The following is a 22041-nucleotide window of genomic DNA, read 5'->3' on the forward strand; positions in this document are numbered from 1 at the left end:
CATGAAATCTTTCCGGGTTTGTTAACGGCAAGGCCCCATCATCCATTTGGTTGCCTGACAGATTTCCGATGTAAAGACATTTTTTTTCCAGTCACGGCAGCTGTATAAAGCAGTGTCTGGTAATTGTAAAGCTTGCTGCTTGCCTGTGAGGAGTTGTCAGGCGGCTAGAGGGAGGCATTAATGTTTTACGCCTTTGGATGGAACCCTCCTACGAGCACTCCTTCCTCTGCAGGCGTCGGGTATCTTTTGTTAGTCATATTTTCTCTTTTTTTTAAAAAAACAAAAATTAGGTTGGAAGCACACTGTTCAGGGAGATCTGAATTGTTTCAAAATCCCATCTTCTGATTTTGAAAGCATCCCTTTCAACTCATTTGCCACCAATTGTTTTTTACATAAAGGGTTACATTGAGTTCCCAAGTGTTCTAATTTTTACTTTGAACCGCCCTCACTTAAGGGCTAAATCTCTTGGGGATATTTTATACTTGCACGATTTTCGTTCCCTTCGGATTATTTTGTGTTTTCATAACGCTCGTGTTTTGGTTCATGTAGCAGTAATTTTTAATTGCCTATTCAAGTAAGAATATTCGTTCTGTTGGACAGATTGGTTTGCTATAATTGAATTATCGAACATGTAATGCATCGTTGATCTGTGATGCCTTGACTAAAAGTGTAAGTACGTAGGTGAGAGTTCCCTTTCATGTGTTTATTGCATAGAGCGCTTATGATTGATGACCTTTAAAGTGTGAGACAGAAGGTCATACTGTTTCTATATGTGACTTTGAGAGTGTATAATGACTTTATATCCCTATAGCACAAGGTATGCTTACACGGAAGTAAAATAGGGAAGATGTAGGGGCCTCTGTTAGGGCACATTAGAAGACGCATGATGAGTAAAGAATATGCATAGACAATGTAAAGTAACGTAAATAAAATATGTCTGCAAAGCGATCTGAGACTCAAATATTAGTATTCCCATGAGTGATGTATATAAATTATTTTATGAAGCAAGCTTATTTTTTTTTTAACTGCACTTTGGGTCAAATGGTTGTAGGCATAGACTTTTTTTTTTTGTAAACACTATGATATAAGATTTCTACAGCCATGTATTGTGAAGTCTCCACTTGAAGTTCTTATCTTAGATGAAGCAATTGCCCACACAAATGAATTTCCCCTGATGTCTCAAGCTCTAGAATAGCATCAGTGGTAGCATATACTTTCCAAAACATGCTCTTGAAATGAAAAATAAATGCATTGTAAATGGCTTGTATAAATTGTTTGGTTGACATGCTGCCAGGTTGCATTATACTTAACCAAATGCATGTAATTCATGTAATTAATTTTTCGCAACCCTGTGGGGAAAAAGCTGCTTTTATTAACTGTTTTGTGTGTTTTGGCTTGTCAAGTTCTATATTGGTCTGACTGAGTAACACCACTGTCAATTGACAGACAGCACATTCTAGACATGATAATTTACAATATAAAGCAACATATAACTTTGTTAGAACATTTGGTGATCTTCTGACATGTAATGGGAGCCACTGATATTTGCCAATTGAAGCATAAGAAATAATGACTGTCATGAAGTAATTTATCTGATTAGCATAATCGTAATGTTAAGGCCTGGTGAGCCGATGGGATTGCTTGTAACTTGGGCATTAACTACACTTGACCCTTCGTCCAGTTCTGAGAGTTGTAAGCTTTAACAGACTGAAACTTGACTTTTGAACCATGTACTCCTAATGTCGTTAACATATTGACTCTAGTTGTAGCCTTTAGTTACTGCTTCTCATGTACCCGTTTCTCTGGCCCATATTTTGTGATCCCCGGTCACTAAAAGTAAATTGAAATATGAAATGTAATGCTCAGAGTGGTGTAGCTAATCAGATTGCATGCAATGTAACTTATAAGAGCATATTCATGACTGAATTGTCGACGGCATACCACACAATTTATTCGGCAATTTAACATGGCACAGTACACACAATCCAGGGCGGAGGGTGCATGGGTATTTCCTCCTTGAGTACTGTTTCCTTGTCTAAGTACACAGTATGTACTAACAGAGCTGGTATTCAGGCCCTGTGGTGCTAATACTTTGTTTCTGCCTCTGCTAACCTAAAACGGAGCCATCCTACACTGAGGGGAGGGGAGATTTAAATGCCTCGAGGTAGGAGTGGTCAGCCTACATCTGGGAACGTTTCTGGAAAGAGAACAGGCATAATGAGTGATGCCCACTACTGCTGTGCGCTGTGCTGCTGCATCCATTGACAGGGGTATGTGCTTGTCCCCATAGCCATTGGTTCAAATCAAGACAGGTGCACTCAGCCTTTCACACTGAGTTTTCAAGAATGAGCACCATTGATTTGGGTTACAGTAACCACCCGATATTGGTGAATGGTGCTAGGATATCCCTTGGGGAGGAAGTATGTTCTGTCATGTGGGTTTGTTTGGGCTCTTAGATGTCTGTTGTGCCATCTGATATATACGTGGTTAACATTTCTTGTCCTGTTTTCCTCTAAAGTGATAGACTCAGTAAGTGGTCTCCAACACACAGTGTTTCATTTATTGACCCAGTTCTAACGCAATATTTATTTAATCATCATGCCAGTTTCTTTCACTGCTCATATTAGAGTGTCCGGTAGTTGGGACAAGTACGTGGAAGAGGTGTGGTGCAGCGGCCATGGCGTCTGGCTGCGGAGCACAGTGGCTCACGGTTCGATCCCCGGCAACGGCGGCAGGTTAACCCAGCACCATGTGACTCTGGCCAATAGCTCTCTCAATCTTCCAGACGGCGATGCTGGATTTACAATTTTACATTTACAAGTCTATGTCGTAATGTGCTCTGTTACCCTTCAACCTGAATTAGACTTTTTAATGATGAGTAGTCAACATCTTACATTATTTTCCCATCAGCAGTTTCCAAAGTTCTAGCATTATGGAGGAATTACTTTTTGAAGGAAAGTGAAGAAGCAACATGATTACTAAGGAATATGCTACTTACCAGTATGCATCTGTTCTTGGCATGTAGAGCTGCAGATCTACAAACTTGTGCATAGATCGCCATCTGGTGTTGGGCCCGGATGTTTGCAGTTTGTTTTTCCTCTTGGAAAGTCTTTGGAAGTCACGAGGTCGGTGACTACTCCTTTGGATCGTATTGCGCATGGGCTTCGGCTCCATCCTCAGATTGTTTTTCGCCAGCAGGGAAAGATGGAGCGTAGTAGTAACAGTGACGATGCCCATGTGTGTGTTATCTAAATAAGATAAAACTGGAACAGATATAGGTAGCCGGGGAGGCGGGTGGGTGTGTGTAGATCTGCAGCTCTACATGCCAAGAACAGATACATACTGGTAAGTAGCATATTCCGTTCGAGGCATATGAGCTGCAGATTACACACTTGTGCATAGATTATATAGCAGTACCCACCGTTAGCGGCGACCACCCGTATCTGTTGCAGTGTTTTGAAATAATGTTTTGAGTACAGCCTGGCCCACACTAGCTTGTTGCTTAGTTTGCACATCTACACAATAGTGTTTGGTGAAAGTGTGCGGTGTTGACTATGTAGCTGCTTTGCAGATATCATCTAATGGGATGTTCCCTAAGAATGCCATGGAAGCCCCTATTTTTCGGGTAGAATGGGCTTTCAGGGGAATGGATAGCGTTCGCTTTGCTTTATGGTAGCAGATTTGAATGCATTTTACAATCCACCTAGCTATCCCCGATTTTGAGATGGGGTTACCTTTGTGTGGTGGAGAGAAAGAAACAAACAGTTGTTTGGTCTTACGGAAAGATTGTGTTCTCTGAATGTAGTAGAGTAAGGCTCGTTTCACATCCAGTGTGTGAAGAGCCCTTTCAGCAACTGTCTGTGGTTGCGAGAAAAATACTGGTAGTTCTACTGTTTGGTTTAGGTGAAAGGGAGAAATGACTTTAGGGAGGAATTTTGGGTTGGTACGGAGAACAACTTTGTTATGGTGCATTTGGAGAAAGGGTTCTTGGATGGTAAGTGCTTGTATCTCACTGACCCTTCTAAGGGAAGTGATGGCTACAAGAAAAGCGGTTTTCCATGTTAGGAACTGTAGTTCACATTTATGGAGAGGTTCAAAGGGAGGCCCCATTAGCCTTGTGAGAACGATATTTAAGTTCCACACAGGTGAGGGTGGCACTCTGGGGGGAATTATTCTTTTGAGGCCTTCCATGAAGGCTTTAATGGCAGGTACTCTGAAGAGTGAGAGGTGTTGCCTGTTTTGTAGGTAAGCTGCAATAGCTGCGAGGTGTAGTCTAATGGACGTATAGGCTAGATTACATTATGTGTTGAATGGACACGTCCAGTGGATTGATGGTGTTGTTATGGCAATAAACAACAAAACGTTTCCACTTGGCGGCGTAGCACGCTCTAGTGGTAGGTCTTCTAGCTTCTCTGATGACGTTCATACAGACAGGGGGAATATTTAGGTACCCGAATTCTAAGATTTCAGGAGCCAGATCGCAAGGTTGAGCTGAGCTGGGTCCGGGTGTTTGATCTCTCCATGGTTCTGGGTTAAGAGGTGTAGTTTTTGGTGTGGCACTACAGATAGTTCCAGCAGTGTGGTATACCATGGTTGTCTGGCCCACGTTGGAGCTACTAGGATTAGTGTGAGGGAGTGTTGTAGTTTGCGCACCACTAGTGGAATGAGTGGGAGAGGCGGAAAAGCGTACGCAAATTTGCCTGACCAGTTCATCCATATCTCATTTCCTTTGGACAATGGGTGTGGGTATCTGGTGGCGAAGCTTGGGCATTTGGCGTTTTCGTGGGTGGCGAAGAGGTCTATCTGTGGATGCCCCCACATTTGAAAGTATGGGTGAAGAACTTGCGGGTGAAGCTCCCACTCGTGGATCTGTTGTGTGTGTCTTCTGAGCAGATCTGCCACTGTGTTTTGGACTCCTGGGACATGCTGAGCTAGGAGAAAGATTTTCTAGGGTATCGCCCATCTCCATATGCTCTGTGCTAGGTGAGAGAGCTGTGGAGAGTGTGTGCCGCCTTGTTTTTGGATAATACATGGCTGTCATGTTGTCTGTTCGGATCAGGACTGCCTTGCCTGAAATTTGAGTTTGGAAAAGATTTTAGGGCTAAGAAGATTGCTATGCAACTTCAGATGGTTGATATGGAGTAACTTTTGTTGAGGTGTCCACTTGCCCTGTGTGGTGAGATGTAATAGATGAGCTCCCCAGCCGGAGAGCGATGCGTCCGTTGTCAGTACTATTTGAGGAACCGGGTCCAGGAACGGTCGACCGTTGGAAAGGTTTGTGGTGTTCCACCACTGCAGAGAGCGATGGGTGCGACCGTCTACCAACACCAGATCTGTTAATTGACCCTGGACCTGGTTCCATTGGCACGCTAAGAACTCTTGGAGAGGACGCATCTGGAGTCTTGTGTGAGGCAATATGAAAATGCAAGAGGCCATCATCCCTATTAGTTGCATAAATACTCGAGCTGGAAGGGAGTTTTGTAGTGCGAATTTTGCGCGTAGAGCCTGAATGCTTGCAATCCTGGCCGGATTGGGGTAGGCTAGTGCTCTTGAGGTGTCTATGGTGGCACCGAGGTATTTTTTTATGTGGGATGGTTGGAGATGGGACTTCTGGTGGTTTACTGTGAAGCCCAGCTGATGGAGTAATTGAATGGTGGTAGATGTGTGTTGAACACACTGATTGTAAGACCCGGCTTTTATTAGCCAGTCGTCTAAGCATGGGAAGACGTGGATGTGTTTTCGTAAATGTGCTGCTACCACTGCTAGGCACTTGGTGAATACCCTTGGCGCTGTTGTGACTCCGAACGGGAGCACCTTGAATTGGAAGTGTTGTCCGTCCACTACAAATCTGAGGTACTTGCGGTGAGCTTTGTGCACCGGAATTTGAAAATACGCGTCTTTTAGATCTAGGGTGGTCAAAAAGTTGTTTTGGGAGAGAAGCGGAAGTACCTGCTGAAGCGTTACCATATGAAAATGGTCGGAGTGTATGTACGTGTTTAGGGGCCGGAGATCTAGGATGGGCCGCAGACTCTCGTCCCTCTTTGGTATGAGAAACTCTGTGCTGGCCTTTGCGATACAGAGGTCCCTTGTTGGCAGCTCAGTCGCTGCGCTTCTTGGAGTCTCGATTAGACCCAAACAAGGTTTTGTTACTGAAAGAGGTCCATTAACCTGGGTATTGGTGCAGGGCGGCTTCAGCTGGTCCTGGAGTCTTCTCACTTGGAGGGGGGACAGATCTGACCTCTAGGAGAACAGTGACGTCTTTCTGGGTGGCTGCTGCATCAGTGGACCCAGTGAACAGCAGAACGGTGAACCAAACACTGCGGCGGGTACATGCAGGCAAGTGGCTCCTCCACTTCAATGAAGATGCTGACGGCTTGGGGGAGTGCTGGAGGTCCTCCGAGGCTTTTGGAGGCTGCACAGCAGCAGGACAAGTCAGGGTGTTGCAATTATTGACACAAGAGCAGGTAGGCAGGGTTTGGCGCCAAAGTCCACCAACAGTCAGCAGTTCTCCGGCTCTTCTTTGCCAACTTCTTTCTTCAGTCAGTCGAATCCAAGTTCTTGGTGTCAGGGAGCCATCTAAATGCTCACTCTCGGGGTGTTAAAGGGAGTGAAGGGTAGTAGCCAATGGGCTACTTACCCTTGGGGTCACTATGCCGCCTTTGTGGCCACTTCATGTGGTCATAACCCTGTCCCATAATTCCAACTTTCACCAAAATTAAAATGGTGAAACCCCTCTTTTGTGGGGCACATCAGGCAGCCCACCTTAGGGGTGTGACTGGCCTGGTAGTGCACCACACTGCCTACCACAGCTAATTTCAAGCCGAACCCGGTGCCAAATGGGCCTCAGGGCAGGTGTTGCATCTCCTAGATCTAGGGGAAGCAAGGATCGCATATCAAAAGTGGCAGGGGCTTTGAAGTCACTGGCCTTGGTATGCAGATTCACTAGCCGTCCTGCTGGAGGAGGTGTGAACACCTTCCTCCAGAGCAGGCATTGTTTCTGGCCTCAGAGAGCGGGCTCTCACCAGCAGGGAGGTCAAAAACATGTCTGTGGTGGCAGACTGGACAATACCAGTCAGCCAACACACTCGTAATGACCAGTGCCCAGTACATACACTTGAGATGGCTTCCCTGTTCACTTGTACAATCTTGGAATTGAATTAGACAGCACATGGGCATATCTGCTCATGTAGATATGTCCTCTTGTGTAATATAATGCACCCTGCCTTAGGGCCATAAGGCCTTCAGTAGGGGTGACTTGCATGCAGTGGCTGTGGGCATGGCCCACAGGGTGTGGGCCATGTCGTGTCTTCACATTTGTCAGCACAATTTCATGCAGCCTGAAATGGCAGTCTGCTTGAGTTTTGTGGTGGGTCACATAGGGTGGAACAATACATGCAGCAGCCCTTAGGGACCCTTTTATAGTACCAATGCCCTAGGAACCATTTACAAGGGACTTACAGAGGTGCTAACGGTCTTGTCAATTGGGGGAAAAGTGAGCAGCTAACTTGTTTTAGGGAAAGAGTACTTGCACTGGGTACCTGGTTATCAGGAAGTCGGTGCACTTCAGTCAAAATTGCATTAAATAGCAAGTTAAGAGTGGGAGTGACCATGTCAAAAAGGGGCACTTTTCCACACCTACCTATTGATTTTTATCTGACATACTGGCCCGTTGCTTGCTACAAATGCACACAGCAGCCCTGTAAAGGGGACAACTCCATTACAAAATTAGAGAGGCCTTAATTGTTACTCTTGCAAAGACCCATAGAAAGATCTTCTTATAGACCGCTATTTCAAGAGCCTTAGTAAACTCTTTGGGAAGAGAATGCTTCCTACACTGGCATTGCTGGTTCACCCCAACCACAATGGGTTCATTCGAAACGCCACACGGCAATGAATGCCAGGCGTCACCTGTTCATAGTGCTTGAGGAAATGCTGCATGACTGAATACTCAATGTTGAAAATGAATGACCTAGAAAAGTCCTTCAATATGCTCAGCTGGCAGTACCTATCGCAGGTGCTTAAACGGATGACATTATATCCTGTTGGATACCTCTACCGTACACCATTCCCTCAGCTAATGTCTGCATTGGTAATATAATCCCTTCCTCGTCCGATGTGAGCAGCAGCACACATTAAAGATGTTCCCTCTCTCCCATTCTGTTTGACTTAAAGATGGAACCTCTCGTGGAATAATGAGGGCAGAGCATGAGGCGAAGCCTAACGTGCTTTTATGAGTGGCTCATCAGCATCAATTTGTAAGGAAAGCAGGTTGTTTCTTTCAGGGCAGTGGGCAGGAAATCTATATTAAATGAAACAATGCATCTTGTTTGCAGTGCATGGACACTTTACTGTCCATGCACTGCAATGCAACTACTTCATAAGAAAACCAACACAGCTGTTGCCCAATAAAATACCAGTATAGAGGAAGAACAGTAGAGTTTCGATAATTGCACAGTTCCTCACCTTATTATCGGATGTCATTTTCTAGCAATTACATGAGCTCTGGCAGAAAACGAAAACTGTTTCCTTCTGCGTCTAGGTAGGGTAGGACCATATATGTATCTGACAATAAAAAATGATGCCCTTTGAATCTTGCCTTAGAGCAGTCTGGTCGACCCATTTAAGTGTAGAATGCATTAAAGACAACTTAGTAAATTATTCTACAATCTTACATTACGGTACCATTAAAACTGCTAACAAAAGTAGGAAAATAATAAAAAAAACAAATGCAACAATACATTATTTGAGATATAACCATTCATTCTTATCAAGTACAACAAAAAGAACATTCTTACCTGCAACTGTTCGTGTTCATGTATAAGCCGATCATATTCTCTTGTAAGCCCCTCGAACTGCTTCTTTAACGCAGTTATTTCTGTTTCTGAATTATGAAGAGCTACAATGGAAATAATAGGCGAATTATTAATCGGATCAAAAATCAATCTGAGAAGATTAACACTTATGAATGAGACTATAAATGTTTATTCTATACACAGGGAAAAAGGTTATATTTTATAGAAGGAATATGCTACTTACCAGTATGCATCTGTTCTTGGCATGTAGAGCTGCAGAGTTGTACACTTAGCATAGATCGCCATCTGGTGTTGGGCCCGGATGTTTGCAGTTTGTTTTTCTTTTTGGACAGTCTTTGGAAGTCACGAGTTTGGTGACTCCTCCTTCGGTCCGTACTGCGCATGGGCTTCGGCTCCATCCTCAGATTGTTTTTCGCCAACAGGGAAATGATGGAGCTTGGTAATAACAGTGAGAAACCCATGTGTGTTGTATCTAAATAAGATGTACTGGAACGGATACAGGTAGCCGGGGAGGCGGGTGGGCGTGTACAACTCTGCAGCTCTACATGCCAAGAACAGATGCATACTGGTAAGTAGCATATTCCGTTCGAGGCATATGAGCTGCAGATTGTACACTTAGCATAGATTATATAGCAGTACCCAACCTTAGCGGCGACCACCGGTATCCGTTGCAGTGGTTTGAAAAAGTGTCTTTAGTACAGCCTGGCCCACTCTAGCTTGCTGCTTGGAATGCACATCTACACAGTAATGTTTTGTGAAGGTGTGCGGTGTAGACCATGTGGCTGCTTTGCAGATGTCATCTAAGGGTATATTCCCTAGAAAAGCCATAGAAGCCCCTAACTTTCTTGTAGAATGGGCTTTAGGCGGAACAGATAATGTTCTTTTTGCCTTTTGATAGCAAATTTGTATGCATTTTACAATCCACCTAGCTATCCCTGATTTAGAAATGGGGTTGCCTTTATGTGGTGGAGAGAAGGAAACGAACAATTGTTTAGTCTTCCTGAAGGGTTGCGTTCTTTGTATGTAGTATAGCAAAGCCCTTTTCACATCGAGTGTGTGTAAGGCCCTTTCTGCAACAGATTGAGGTTGCGAGAAGAAGACAGGTAATTCCACCGATTGATTGAGATGGAAGGGGGAAATGACCTTGGGCAGAAACTTCGGATTTGTGCGAAGTATGACCTTGCTGTGATGTATTTGTATGAAGGGTTCCTGTATAGTGAACGCTTGTATTTCACCAACCCTTCTAAGGGAAGTGATAGCTACGAGAAAAGCTGTTTTCCAGGTGAGAAACTGTAGCTCGCATTTATGCATTGGTTCGAAGGGCGGACCCATTAGTCGTGTAAGAACTAAATTTAGATTCCATACAGGGGAAGGTGGTGCCCTGGGAGGAATTACTCGTTTAAGGCCTTCCATGAAGGCTTTAATAGCGGGCACTCTGAAGAGTGATAAATGCTGTCTGTTTTGTAGATAAGCAGCGATCGCTGCTAGGTGTAGGCGTATGGATGAATATGCCAGGTTACACCTGTGAAGATGGAGCAGATAGCATATGATGTGCTGTATGGATGCATCTAAAGGGTTGATTGTATTGTTACGGCAGTAAATTACAAATCTTTTCCACTTTGCGGCATAGCATGCTCTAGTGGTAGGACGTCTGGCTTCCATGATGATGTTCATGCAATCAGGGGGAAGGTTAAGGTATCCGAATTCTAAGATTTCAGGAGCCAGATCGCCAGGTTGAGCTGAGCTGGGTCCGGGTGCCTGATTTCTCCATGGTTCTGGGTTAGGAGGCATGGGGATAGGTGCAGTTTTTGATGTGGTACCACTGACCGTTGTAGTAGCGTGGTGTACCACGGCTGCCTGGCCCACGTCGGAGCTACTAGAATGAGTGTGAGGGAGTGTTGTTGTAGCTTCCTTACCACTAATGGAATTAGTGGGAGAGGTGGAAAGGCGTATGCAAATCTGCCTGACCAGTTCATCCATATCGCATTGCCCTTGGACAATGGGTGTGGGTATCTGGCGGCGAAGCTTGGGCATTTTTTGTTTTCGTGGGTGGCGAAGAGGTCTATCTGAGGATGCCCCCATTGTTGGAAGAATGGGTGAAGAACTTGTGGATGCAGTTCCCATTCGTGTAGTTGTTGCGTTTGTCTGCTGAGCAGATCTGCCATGGTGTTTTGTACGCCTGGAACGTGCTGTGCCAGGAGAAAGATGTTTTGGGGAATTGCCCATCTCCATATGCTCTGGGCTAAGCGGGAGAGCTGGGGAGAGTGTGTCCCCCCCTGTTTTTGGATATAATACATTGCAGTCATGTTGTCTGTGCGAATGAGGACTGCTTTGCCCGAAATCTGTTTTTGGAAAGATTTTAGGGCTAGAAAGATCGCCAAGAGCTCCAGATGGTTGATGTGGAGCGATTTTTGCTGTGGCGTCCATAGACCTTGCATTGTGAGGTGTAGGAGGTGCGCTCCCCAGCCGAGAGCGATGCGTCCGCTGTTAGAATCACCTGAGGAACCGGGTCCAGGAACGGCCGCCCTTTGGAAAGGTTTGTGGTGTTCCACCACTGCAAAGAGTGATGTGTGCGGCCGTCCACCAACACCAGATCCGTCAGCTGACCCTGGGCCTGGTTCCACTGTTGTGCTAGGCACTCTTGAAGTGGACGCATGTGGAGTCTTGCATGGGGCACTATGAAGATGCAAGACGCCATCATTCCTATGAGCTTCATGAACACTCTTGCTGGAAGAGAGTGTTGGGGAAGAAATGTTTTGCGTAAGGCTTGAATGCTTGTGATTCTGGCTGAGTTTGGATAGGCAATACCTTTGGAGGTGTCTATAGTGGCCCCGAGATATTGCTTTGTGTGAGATGGTATGAGGTGGGACTTTTGGTAGTTCACCGTGAAGCCTAGCTGGTGGAGCAGTTGGATGGTGCTGTTTGTATGTTGCACACATTGGTGGTAGGACGCGGCTTTTATCAGCCAGTCGTCTAAGTAAGGGAAGACGTGAATGTGTTGATGTCTGAGGTGTGCTGCTACTACCGCTAGGCATTTGGTAAACACCCGTGGTGCAGTGGTGACCCCGAAGGGGAGAACCGTGAATTGGTAATGTTGCCCGTCCACCACGAACCTGAGGTATTTCCTGTGAGAGGGGTGTATTGGAACGTGAAAGTATGCGTCTTTCAGATCCAAGGTTGTGAGAAAGTCTCCCTGACAGAGGAGCGGGAGGACTTGTTGTAGGGTGACCATGTGGAAATGGTCTGAATGTATGTAGGCATTTAGAGGCCGGAGGTCCAGAATGGGCCTGAGGGTCCCGTCTTTCTTTGGTATTAAGAAATATAGGGAGTAAACCCCTAGATTTTGCTGATCGACGGGGACCTGTTCTATAGCGTGTTTTTGGAGGAGGGAGAGTACCTCCTGTTTGAGCAGTGTGGAATGTTCTTGAGACATTGGACGGTGCCTTGGTGGGATATTGGGTGGGGTAGATGTTAGCTCGAGACAGTACCCTGACCGAATGATTTGGGTCACCCATTTGTCCGATGTTATGGCCTCCCATGCATGGATAAAGTTTTGTAGCCTGCCCCCGACCGTAGTGGAATGGTCTGGGGGGAGCGGAGGGAAGTCATTGTGTGGGCGGGGTGGCAGAACGGGTGGTGTTAGTTTTGCCCCTGCCCTTATTGTTGTTGCCTCTGTAACCACCCCTTTGGTTGCCCTTTGAAAAGGTATTTTGAGGAGGGGACTTGTAGGAGGTAGAGGTGCTATCGGTGGAGAAGCCTCTGCCTGTGCCACGAAAGGAGGAGCGTCGAAAGGAACGTTTAGAGGCTTGTGTTTGGAGTGCCCCCATAGACTTTGCTGTGTCTGTGTCCTTTTTCATCTTTTCCAACGCTTCGTCTACCTTTGGCCCAAAGAGAGTTTGTTGGTCAAAGGGGTGATTGAGTATGGACGCCTGGACTTCAGGCTTGAACCCTGAGATCCTGAGCCAGGCATGGCGACGAAGCAGGACACTGGTATTTATGGCTCTAGAAGCAGTGTCGGCTGCATCGAGGGCACACTTAATGGAGGTGTTTGTAATTAGTTTACCCTCCTGTATTAGTTCATGAGCCCTACGCTTGTGTTTCTCGGGAAGGTGCTGCATAAGAGCCTCAAGTTCGTCGTAGTGTGCTCTGTCATAGCGCGCAAGTAGCGCTTGTGTGTTTGCAATGCGCCACATGTTTGCAGCTTGAGAGGCGGTACGTTTGCCAGACGCGTCTAGGAGTTTGGATTCCTTGTCTGGCGGTGGGGCTTCTCCTGAGGACTGGGAGTTAGCCCGCTTTCTAGCTGTAGAGACAACTAGGGAATCTAAGGGAGCAGGGCCCTTAATGTATGCAGGGTCTGTGGGTGCCGCCTTGTACTTTTTCTCTATTCTAGGGTTTAGTACCCTGGCCCTGACAGGGTCTTTGAACACCTCTGCGGCATGCTTGGTGACACCCTTAAGCATGGGTAAAATAGATGTGGATTTGTCCTGTATGTCAAATGTATCCAGTAAGAAGTCGTCTTCCACTGGTTCAGTGTGCATGTCCACCCCATGGTAGTGTGCTGCTCTCTGCAGTAAATGATGAAACCCTAAGGAGTCCTCTGGAGGAGACGGCCGGATGGGTATAGGTCGTCCTGAGGTATATCGGGTATATCAGGGTTATTGTAATCCTCCCATGGGTCTGGGGTCCCCGGTGGAGTGGGATCCATTGGGGCGTCCGCCGGGTAATTGTTCGGGTCCCCGTCGTCTGGATCTGGGGACGGGGACGGAGAGTAATGAGGTAAAGGTGGCGGAGACCTGGGAGGGGGAGGGGGTGGAGGAGGTGGAGGAGGTAGGGGAGGCGGTAGTGGGGAGGGCACTCTGAGGGGAGAAGTAGCAGAGTCCTTCCGTTTGGGCGGTGGAGGAGGAGCCGGAGTATCAAGGCGTCTTTTCTTGATAATTAAAGTCAATAGCCCAGTCTTTGGATCTTTGGACAGAGTCTTTTGTAAAGGGTCTGGTGTAAACAGAGCCAATGGTGCCGAATCGTCCGTCGGCACCGGTGATTTCGGAACCGAGGGCTTCGATGGTTTCTGTACGCCATGCTTTTTTGGGGCCTCCGGTTTTTTCGGCGTCGAGGGAGTTTTCGGCGCCGGAGCGTCGGTGCCGACTGATTTGTGTTTGGTCGGCGCCGAGAGTCCAGGCTTCGGCACCGGTGGCTTCGGAGTCGAGCTGGATATTACTTTCTTCAGTGCCGGATGCGGTTTTTCGGCACCGGGCGTCGGCTGGCTCGATCCCGAGCTGCCGTGAGACTTTGGAGGCTTCGACACCGGGCCCGAAGGTGGGGTGATAGAAGCTTTGGTCTTGGTTTTGCCCAGGCCAGCAGGCGAGGGTGTAACCTGAGTCTCTTTGGTTTTGGGCGCGGGGGTGGGAGGGGGCACAGTACTCACGACCCGCTGCGCCGGTGTGATGTCCTCCACGTCGGAGTCGTCGGCCTCGGAAGCGCTGACAACGTCTTCCTCCTGCTCGGTGTGTATTTGCCCCGAAGCTTCGGCGCCGTCTCCGAAGATGTCCGGTGGAGCTGCAGACGATGAGTGCGCCATGGTGCGTCGAGCTTTTCGATCCCGGATGGTCTTCTTCGATCGAAAAGACTTACAGGCGGGGCAGTCTCTGGCCTCGTGTTCTGGAGAGAGGCAAAGATTACACACCTGATGGAGGTCGGTGTGGGGAAATTTAGACCCACATTTTGGGCACTTTTTGAACTGAGTCCTTTCCATCGGCCGGGACCGGAGTCGAGGAGGGCCCGAAGGCCGGTGCCGATGTACGGGATGGAGAAAGTGCCGCTTCGAGAGATGAAGATGATGATGAAGAAACTCGAAGAAACGAGGATTTTCCGTCGAGGCTGGAACCGTAGAAGTTCGAAGCCGGAGCACGAAGTATCATATCCGAGCCCGATGGCGGAAAAAAACAATCTGAGGATGGAGCCGAAGCCCATGCGCAGTACGGACCGAAGGAGGAGTCACCAAACTCGTGACTTCCAAAGACTGTCCAAGAAGAAAAACAAACTGCAAACATCCGGGCCCAACACCAGATGGCGATCTATGCTAAGTGTACAATCTGCAGCTCATATGCCTCGAACAGAGGTTTTCTGAAACTCGATCTTTGGATCAACCCTAAAGTACAGGCTCATACATGTGAATTATGTTTGCATACTTAAACCAGAACTTAAGAGTGTCTCTTTTGTTCAAAATTACCACTGCTTGTCAAATGGACGCTCTCACCTTAAGCACTGATCATCCTCATAACTGGAAATTAAATTACACCCATATACAAAAGGTACACAACCAATCAAATATTATTGAAAAGAAGGTCACACTTTTAATAATCTGCTTTATTGTTGACATTTTACAATAGATTCTTAAACAAATTGACTAAAACGGATTAAGGGGGAACAAACAAAGAGTACTATGGTGATGGACATCTAAGGATAAAGCTATGCAGATTCTGAAGCATTGTCAACTTCAATCACGTCATTGCAAAGAAGGAAAGCAGTGGAAGGGTCGGGAACAGAGGACAACAATAAGACCTCAGTTCTCGCACTGGTGAAGTTCAGTCAAAAAACTTCTCTTAAATGCTTTGAGATACATCTGACCACAGGAGTTGGACATCTCAAACAGAGCCACCACATTATCCGCCTCTTCACGTATGAGGATTGTGAGAGCATACCAAAACCGATGACTAGGTCTCTTTGATTATAAGAATAATATTTGGAAATTATTTTAGTTATTAGGGTTATAGGAAATAAGTCTGCCTTAAACCTTTTGAAATGGCAACACACAGGGCTGTTGCTGTTTGTATAAATAGCTGAACAGAGTTCACCAACTCAGCACATAAAGAATGGTTTCCGTCTTATATCGGTTTTGCATTGATTAGCAGCAAACTAGACCAGCCTACATGGTGGGGGTGTGCCACTGTAACCAGCACCCTCTGGCTCGGGAGTCTTCCCTACTTAAGAAAAAGCAACATTTCCCTTTGAGAATGGGACTAGATCAGAGCACCAGCAGGGGAGTCCACTGTAAGTCCAGGAGGGACGGTTAATAGCAGATCTTCAGGCTAATCTTTGACACTATAAATCTTCTGTGTGTATTTTTTAGTAAGTAAATTTATCTGATATAGGCATCCAGATAGTCTGACACGGCTACAGACCTTCACGACAATGCTTAAGTACAGTTACACTCTCTGAAAAGAGCAACTTGTGTGGGATATCCCTCTGATCCCTCTTAGGCAGATGAGATAGAGAGATTTTCTTTGGATCAAAACTGCAAACAGCCACCTATTCTTGAGGTAGGCCAGCAATGCCGGAATCTCTTCTCTGCTGTTTCTTTGTTATCCTGGCAAGCTAATTAACTTAGGAACTTCATTGCTTCCATAAAAGGGGCCTTTCTTAGATCAGTTAAGGAGTCAGGCACCTATTCAGTGAATTAACAGCGGATCAATTCTTTGGTATACATAGATTCCTCACTGTCCCATGCTTGTCCCAACTGTAATGTCTATGATTGAATCTTTAGAGATCATGTGTCAGGATTCTGCACTTCTGCCACCAGATTACATTAACCGGGGAATTTACAGGAATAGGACTACATATTGAATACTGGACTGGAAACTAAAGCCCATCTTTGTGTTCATTCTAATAATTTACAGTCCGTTTTAAAAACTGTTCTAGTTAGTGTGGAAGTGTCAAGGGGAAGAGCTTACCTATATAAAGTAATTATTCTATTAATTGCCCACAAGATCCTGCTTTGTGAGCCAGTTTCTGTGCAGTCAACTTCTTCTGAAAGATCGAATAGTCTTGTGATCTTTTGCAACACTCAGTCAAACAACTTTATTCGGCTTCAGCATATGAAACCATATTAGTTCAAAACCTGAAGTGCAAAGTTAAATAAGTGTACCCTTGACCCTCAGTAAAAAATCTAAAACTGTTAAAATAATGAGTCCCAGGGCCAACATGCGGATAATATACCCCCATTAACAATAGGGCTTTGTCTAAATTATTAATGTATAAATTAAACTAAAAGGGTGCTAAAATGCACCCTTGGCGTACGCCTCTCCTTATATAAAAATGATGTAAGACTCTTAAGTCCTGCGAGAATCTAACATGGGCCTTAGTTGCAAGATGTAGATCTTCTTAAAAAAAAAAAAAAAAAGAAATTTAAGAAAAAATAAAAAAATTAAGAAAAAAAAAAGAATGTTCCTGTCTACCCCGATTTCTATCATGGACTGCCAAAGTTTGGTCCTATTCATGCGATCAAACGCGGAAGACAGAGGCATGAATGCTAGATATATGGTACCAGAGCGGGCAACCTTGATTTATTAAGAATCATGGTTAGGTTAAGGCACTGAGCCACCGTAGACCTGCCTGGGCGGAACCCATACTGAACATCTGATAACGTGTCATGTTCCACTGCCCAGCTCGTCAGCCTTTCTTCAAGCACTCGGCCCACCACTGAGTCCAGCAACAAAATTGGTCTGTAACAGTGGGTGCTGTCATGGTTTCCGTTTCTGAAGACTGGCACAATGGTCGAGGTAGCCCTGGACTCAGGGCAACCTGTCCTTTCCGCAGCGTTGGCTACTGCAGCAAGGACCGGAGCCCAGAAAGTTGGATCTGATTTGAAGAGATCCGGAGGGATACCATCGGGTCCAGGGGCTTTGTTACTTGTCAGCCCGACGATACCCTCCTTGAAATCTCCTATACTAAAGACCAGATCCGAAATAGCTGCCCCATGGTTTGGCAAACGGTTTAGCTCCAAATGGCTCTCAAACATGGTTTCAAAATGGAGCACCCACTCATCCTCTGTGATATGTGTACCTACTGCACTGCCTTCATCGTGATTTAGAAAGGGACTATTAATAATGCTTCAAAATCTAGAGCTATCCCTCAAAGTGATAGCCTCGATTAACACCCTCCATGCTTCTTCCTTCAAAGAGGACTTACGCATGGCCAGTTCCATTTTACAGTCTCTTCGCTACAATCTGACCAGGACCTGATATCTCGGACTACAGTTTAAGGCTTCCTGCAGCTTTCGCACTGCAAGAGAACAGGAAGAGTCAAACCATCTAGGTGTCTGAATAGCTTGGCGTCAGTGTGCTTAAAAGGTCACCTATTTTAGCAGAAATGGTGTTAAATGCACTGATGACCTCCCCTGGGGTTGTATACTGAGAGGTACACAGTGCTAGCTCACTGGCACATGAATCTTTCACTGACTTATAAAATACATCTGGGGAGATCTGTGACCACTTGAGCCGTCTTCTGCCATCTGTAGGTCTCACAGACCCACAATGCCCAGCTTTTTTTGGCATTAATAAGGGACCACGGATTTCAACACACAGGGGGTTGTGGTCACTGTGAGCACTTGCTTGTATCTTGAATCCCGCAAACAAAACTTGTACAGACGATGAAATTAGAATAAAGTTGATGAGTGAACCACCGCCCCTCCCTTTGAATGACGAACAACAGCCTTGCTGCAAGGGTCACATAATGACAGAAGAGACATTAAATTTGCGGAGGAGATCATTCAACATGTCCCCCTGTGAAGAATGTTCAAAATGAATTCCCCTCACACGTGGACAACCCAGATCGGCTAACATTACAGCCCCCGGGTCTCCACATGGGTGGATGTTGAAGTCCCCAGCAATCATAAGATTTTGAAGAGCGGTATTACAGTGTTGCCTTATGAAAGAACTTATTGTAGTGATATTACACCCACCATTGGAACATGATGGTGAATTATAAAAATTAATAAGACCCAATTTAATCGACCCCCTGCTTAGCGCCAGAGACTGTATACACGGACTCAATGAGGACAGGACCACTATCTTACATTTCACAGCTAGAGAAATATACATTACAAGACCACCCTTTGGTCTGCCAGCCAAAAAGGGGGATGCTGGGACGAAAAAGGACTTGTAACCTTCTAAAAATTGACTAAAATCCATCAGCCATGTTTCCTGCAAGCATAGCACACAAAATTGCTTCACAAATGCAATCCAGGATGGATCAGAAAACGTTTTGGCAAGTACTGCAACATTCCAGGATATAAAGTTGTTAACACTTTCACCCAAACACCCATGGCTTTGCCGTGGAGAAACCCGCTGGTCGATGAGTTTCACTGTGTCCATGGGGAGGGGCTGCCAAGTCAATCACAGGCATCCATTGCAGCCAGGGAGTTAAACCGGTTTGATGGCTCCAGAGGGGGTGGACCAAGATCCTGTCTTCTCAACAGCATCAGGTTCCGGTGGACTAGGGTGGGGGGCAGGTTTAGACGAACGGTCCTGTTGAGTCGGTCTACCGGAAACCATCTGTTAACTGGGACCATGTTGACAATGTCCATATGATTGTGGCCCAAGGAGTCTGGTTTATAGAAAAAGCCGAGGGGTAAAGCCATAATTCACGACTTATGACCTACAGGAACAAGGTGCAAATCTGATGCTAGGATCCTTTCCGCGATATGGGGCCTGTTAAAATTTATAATAACACAATCACCCATAAATGGTTTAAAGGAACTGCCGATCCAGTTAACCCTACGCACCATATTAATATTTTTCTCCACCCTCAGTCCTAAGGTGGTGTTATTCGAGAGCCAATGTAGGACTTTGTTCTTTAATTGGAAAAAAACCTCCTTAATGCCCTGGGGGAGAGTTGGCACGTTCCCCAATACCACAACATAGGGCGTTGATTCAGCTGGCAAATTAATAACCGGTAAAAATTTGCACAGGGCCTCCCTTCCCCCCTGTGGGTGGCCCCCAGATAGATGGTTCTCGAAGGCTGAATGATCCCGCGTGGCCGGCCTATCCGTGTGACCATGGTTAACATCCTGGACGGGAACTAGGAGGCTTGCGGGAACCTCTCCCTTTGACGTTTGTTGAAGTCCCCTGATGTTTATAGGTGGGCCTGACGGGATAGAACTATCCAGGATTAGAGGAACCAATGGGGGCCTGGTTCAGGATTGGCAACTACCCCTCCTTTTGAAACACAGAATTTGAGATCAGATAGGCCCTTTTCATAGGAATTTAACAGTTGGATTAACGAACCCAGTTTAATGTCCAGTATAGTCTTCAACGACTCCTGGAAAGCTTCTAAAACGCCCATCAGATCTGCCTTGGTCAGTGTTTGAGTGAATGACGACACATGGGGTGTCAAGTTGGGTCTTGATCTTTTGGCCTTACCCCCCGTTGTTAGAGATTTTCGTTTTATGCCAGTCCCTGAGCTGCCCAGCTCAGCCACTATTAGGCTCCCGCTTGTTGTAGGACCAGCAACTTTTAGGCTAACCGAGTGCTTACTGGAGGTAACTGCCTCGTGCCTTTGATTTAAAGGTACATTTTCATCCTCCTGGTTATTAATTATAATGGCCAGAGAAAGAGGTAGCTGTTGAGCTATTGGTTGGCTATTTGTCCCAGTAAAATCCTGCATGTTCTCTCGCAATCCCTAGAAATTTAAAGAATCACCCTCAGCTCCAACCAGAGATGATCGAGTGTCTGCGAGCATAAGGGATGAAACAGTGGTAGGAGACCTGGAAAGACGGCGATTTACAAGTTCAATCTCCTTACCCAACACAGCTGCGGCATGCTGGAGAAATGAGTCCATGGTTACCACTGACGCTGTGGTGCCTGCCGGGGCCCTCCCAGGGGCTAAGGTCTTGAGTTTTACCAGGATAAGACCAAATTACTGTACTTGATAACAAGTCTCTGGCCCAAGAGCTGCCAGAAGTTATAGTTGATTATGATAATTGACTTATTTAGATTCAAAGTTATCTCCAAGGTATAGGAGTGCCAAAGACCCCCAGCTTGCAGACAGACGTGCTTGATGCCAATAACAATACAGGACTGGTTATGGCAAACAGCCTTCCTACCTGCTCCTTGTCCGCTGCAGCTGCCACTGGAGAGTAGATTTAGGATGCTCTGGAGCGTAGAAATAGGCACAAAGGTGTTACCTTAGAGAAGTGGTAGAGGATTTCCAGTGACAAACCAAGGGGCCCAGCCCAGCCATGTCCGATCTCGGACAGGCGCAGACTGGCCCGCCCTTGGCCCAGGCATAGCCCGGGCACACCTGCAGGCATCCCGTGCTGCGGGAGCCCTGGGCAGAGTTTATGCGCCTCCTGGCACGAGGAAACAGCGTTGGCGGCGTGTGCGCCGCATGGCAGCCAGGGGGTTGGAGTCCCTGCTCCCCCGATAGCACTGGCAGTAAGTGATCAGCAAATAGAAGATATGAGCTCCCGCACTGCGAGAGCCCTGGGCAGAGTTTATGCACCTCCTGGCGCAAGGAAACAACAAAGGCGGCGTACGCGCCGCGTGGCAGCCTGGGGGTTGGAGTCCCTGTTCCCCGATAGCACTGGCATTAAGTGATCAGCAAATAGCAAAATAGAAGATACAAGCTCATCCTTTGCTTAATTTTACAATATTCTACTGTGCCCCAGAGTCAGGGCTTTAAGTTGTATGAAACAAGTGTGTGTGGGTTTGGCTTAAACACAAAAATACAATATCTGCGAATGCCATAGCACACCGCCTGAACTGTACTTACACTACATGTACCGAGGGGGATGAAGTTGCCCTTTAAACATCTCAGGCCTGCCACTGGAGTCTGTGTGAGCAGTTTAAACTGCCATTTCGACCAGGCAATATAAACCTTTTGCCAGGCCTAAACCTTCCTTTATACAAGACATGTAAGTCAACCCTAGTGTAGGCCCTAAATAGTCAATAGGGCAGGGTGCAGTGCATTTAAAAAGTTGGGCATGTAATTTTAACTTTTACATGTCCTAGTAGTGAAAAACTCATTTGATTTTCACTACTTCAAGGACTGCCTCTCCTATATGATAACATTGGGTTAACCTATTACATTTAATAAGTGATAACTTTCAATTGGGAGCAATTGGGAACAGGTAGGAATGTCCAGTTTGGTGTCTTAAGATTTGTAATGTAAACCCCTCTTTAATGGTAAAGTCGGATTTTAAGTCAATTCTGAAAATGCCTTTTAGAGGCATTTTGTGCCTGCAGACTGTATCCTCAGTCACATGACGAAATGTAGCTGGCTGTTAGTCTTTGTGTATTTATCCCAGACAGTAAGGGAAAGGGGGGAATAGGTGCTGGCAAGATGGGCCCTCTCTGACTTGATGAGGGGAGTACCGGATGAGGGGAGGAGCGAACAACAAAAGTAAAAAAGCAAAACAGTCAAAACCCTGCAAACAAGGGCTAGATGGTGAAGG

The 22041-nt window shown here is 46.2% G+C and overlaps 1 protein-coding gene across 3 annotated transcripts in view; it reads right to left on the reverse strand.

Moving 5' to 3' along the window:
• BCAP29 (B cell receptor associated protein 29) overlaps positions 1-22041 on the reverse strand; it is a 284369-nt gene that overhangs the window by 23692 nt on the left and 238636 nt on the right. For all 3 annotated transcript variants that reach the window (XM_085654121.1, XM_085654119.1, XM_085654120.1), the window contains exon 7: positions 8796-8896. In XM_085654121.1, the coding sequence (XP_085510247.1) occupies positions 8796-8896 (101 nt within the window). The remainder of the gene's footprint in view (positions 1-8795; positions 8897-22041) is intronic.

Source organism: Triturus cristatus, chromosome 4_1 (assembly GCF_964204655.1).
Source record: "Triturus cristatus chromosome 4_1, aTriCri1.1, whole genome shotgun sequence".
NCBI classification, from domain to species: domain Eukaryota; kingdom Metazoa; phylum Chordata; class Amphibia; order Caudata; family Salamandridae; genus Triturus; species Triturus cristatus.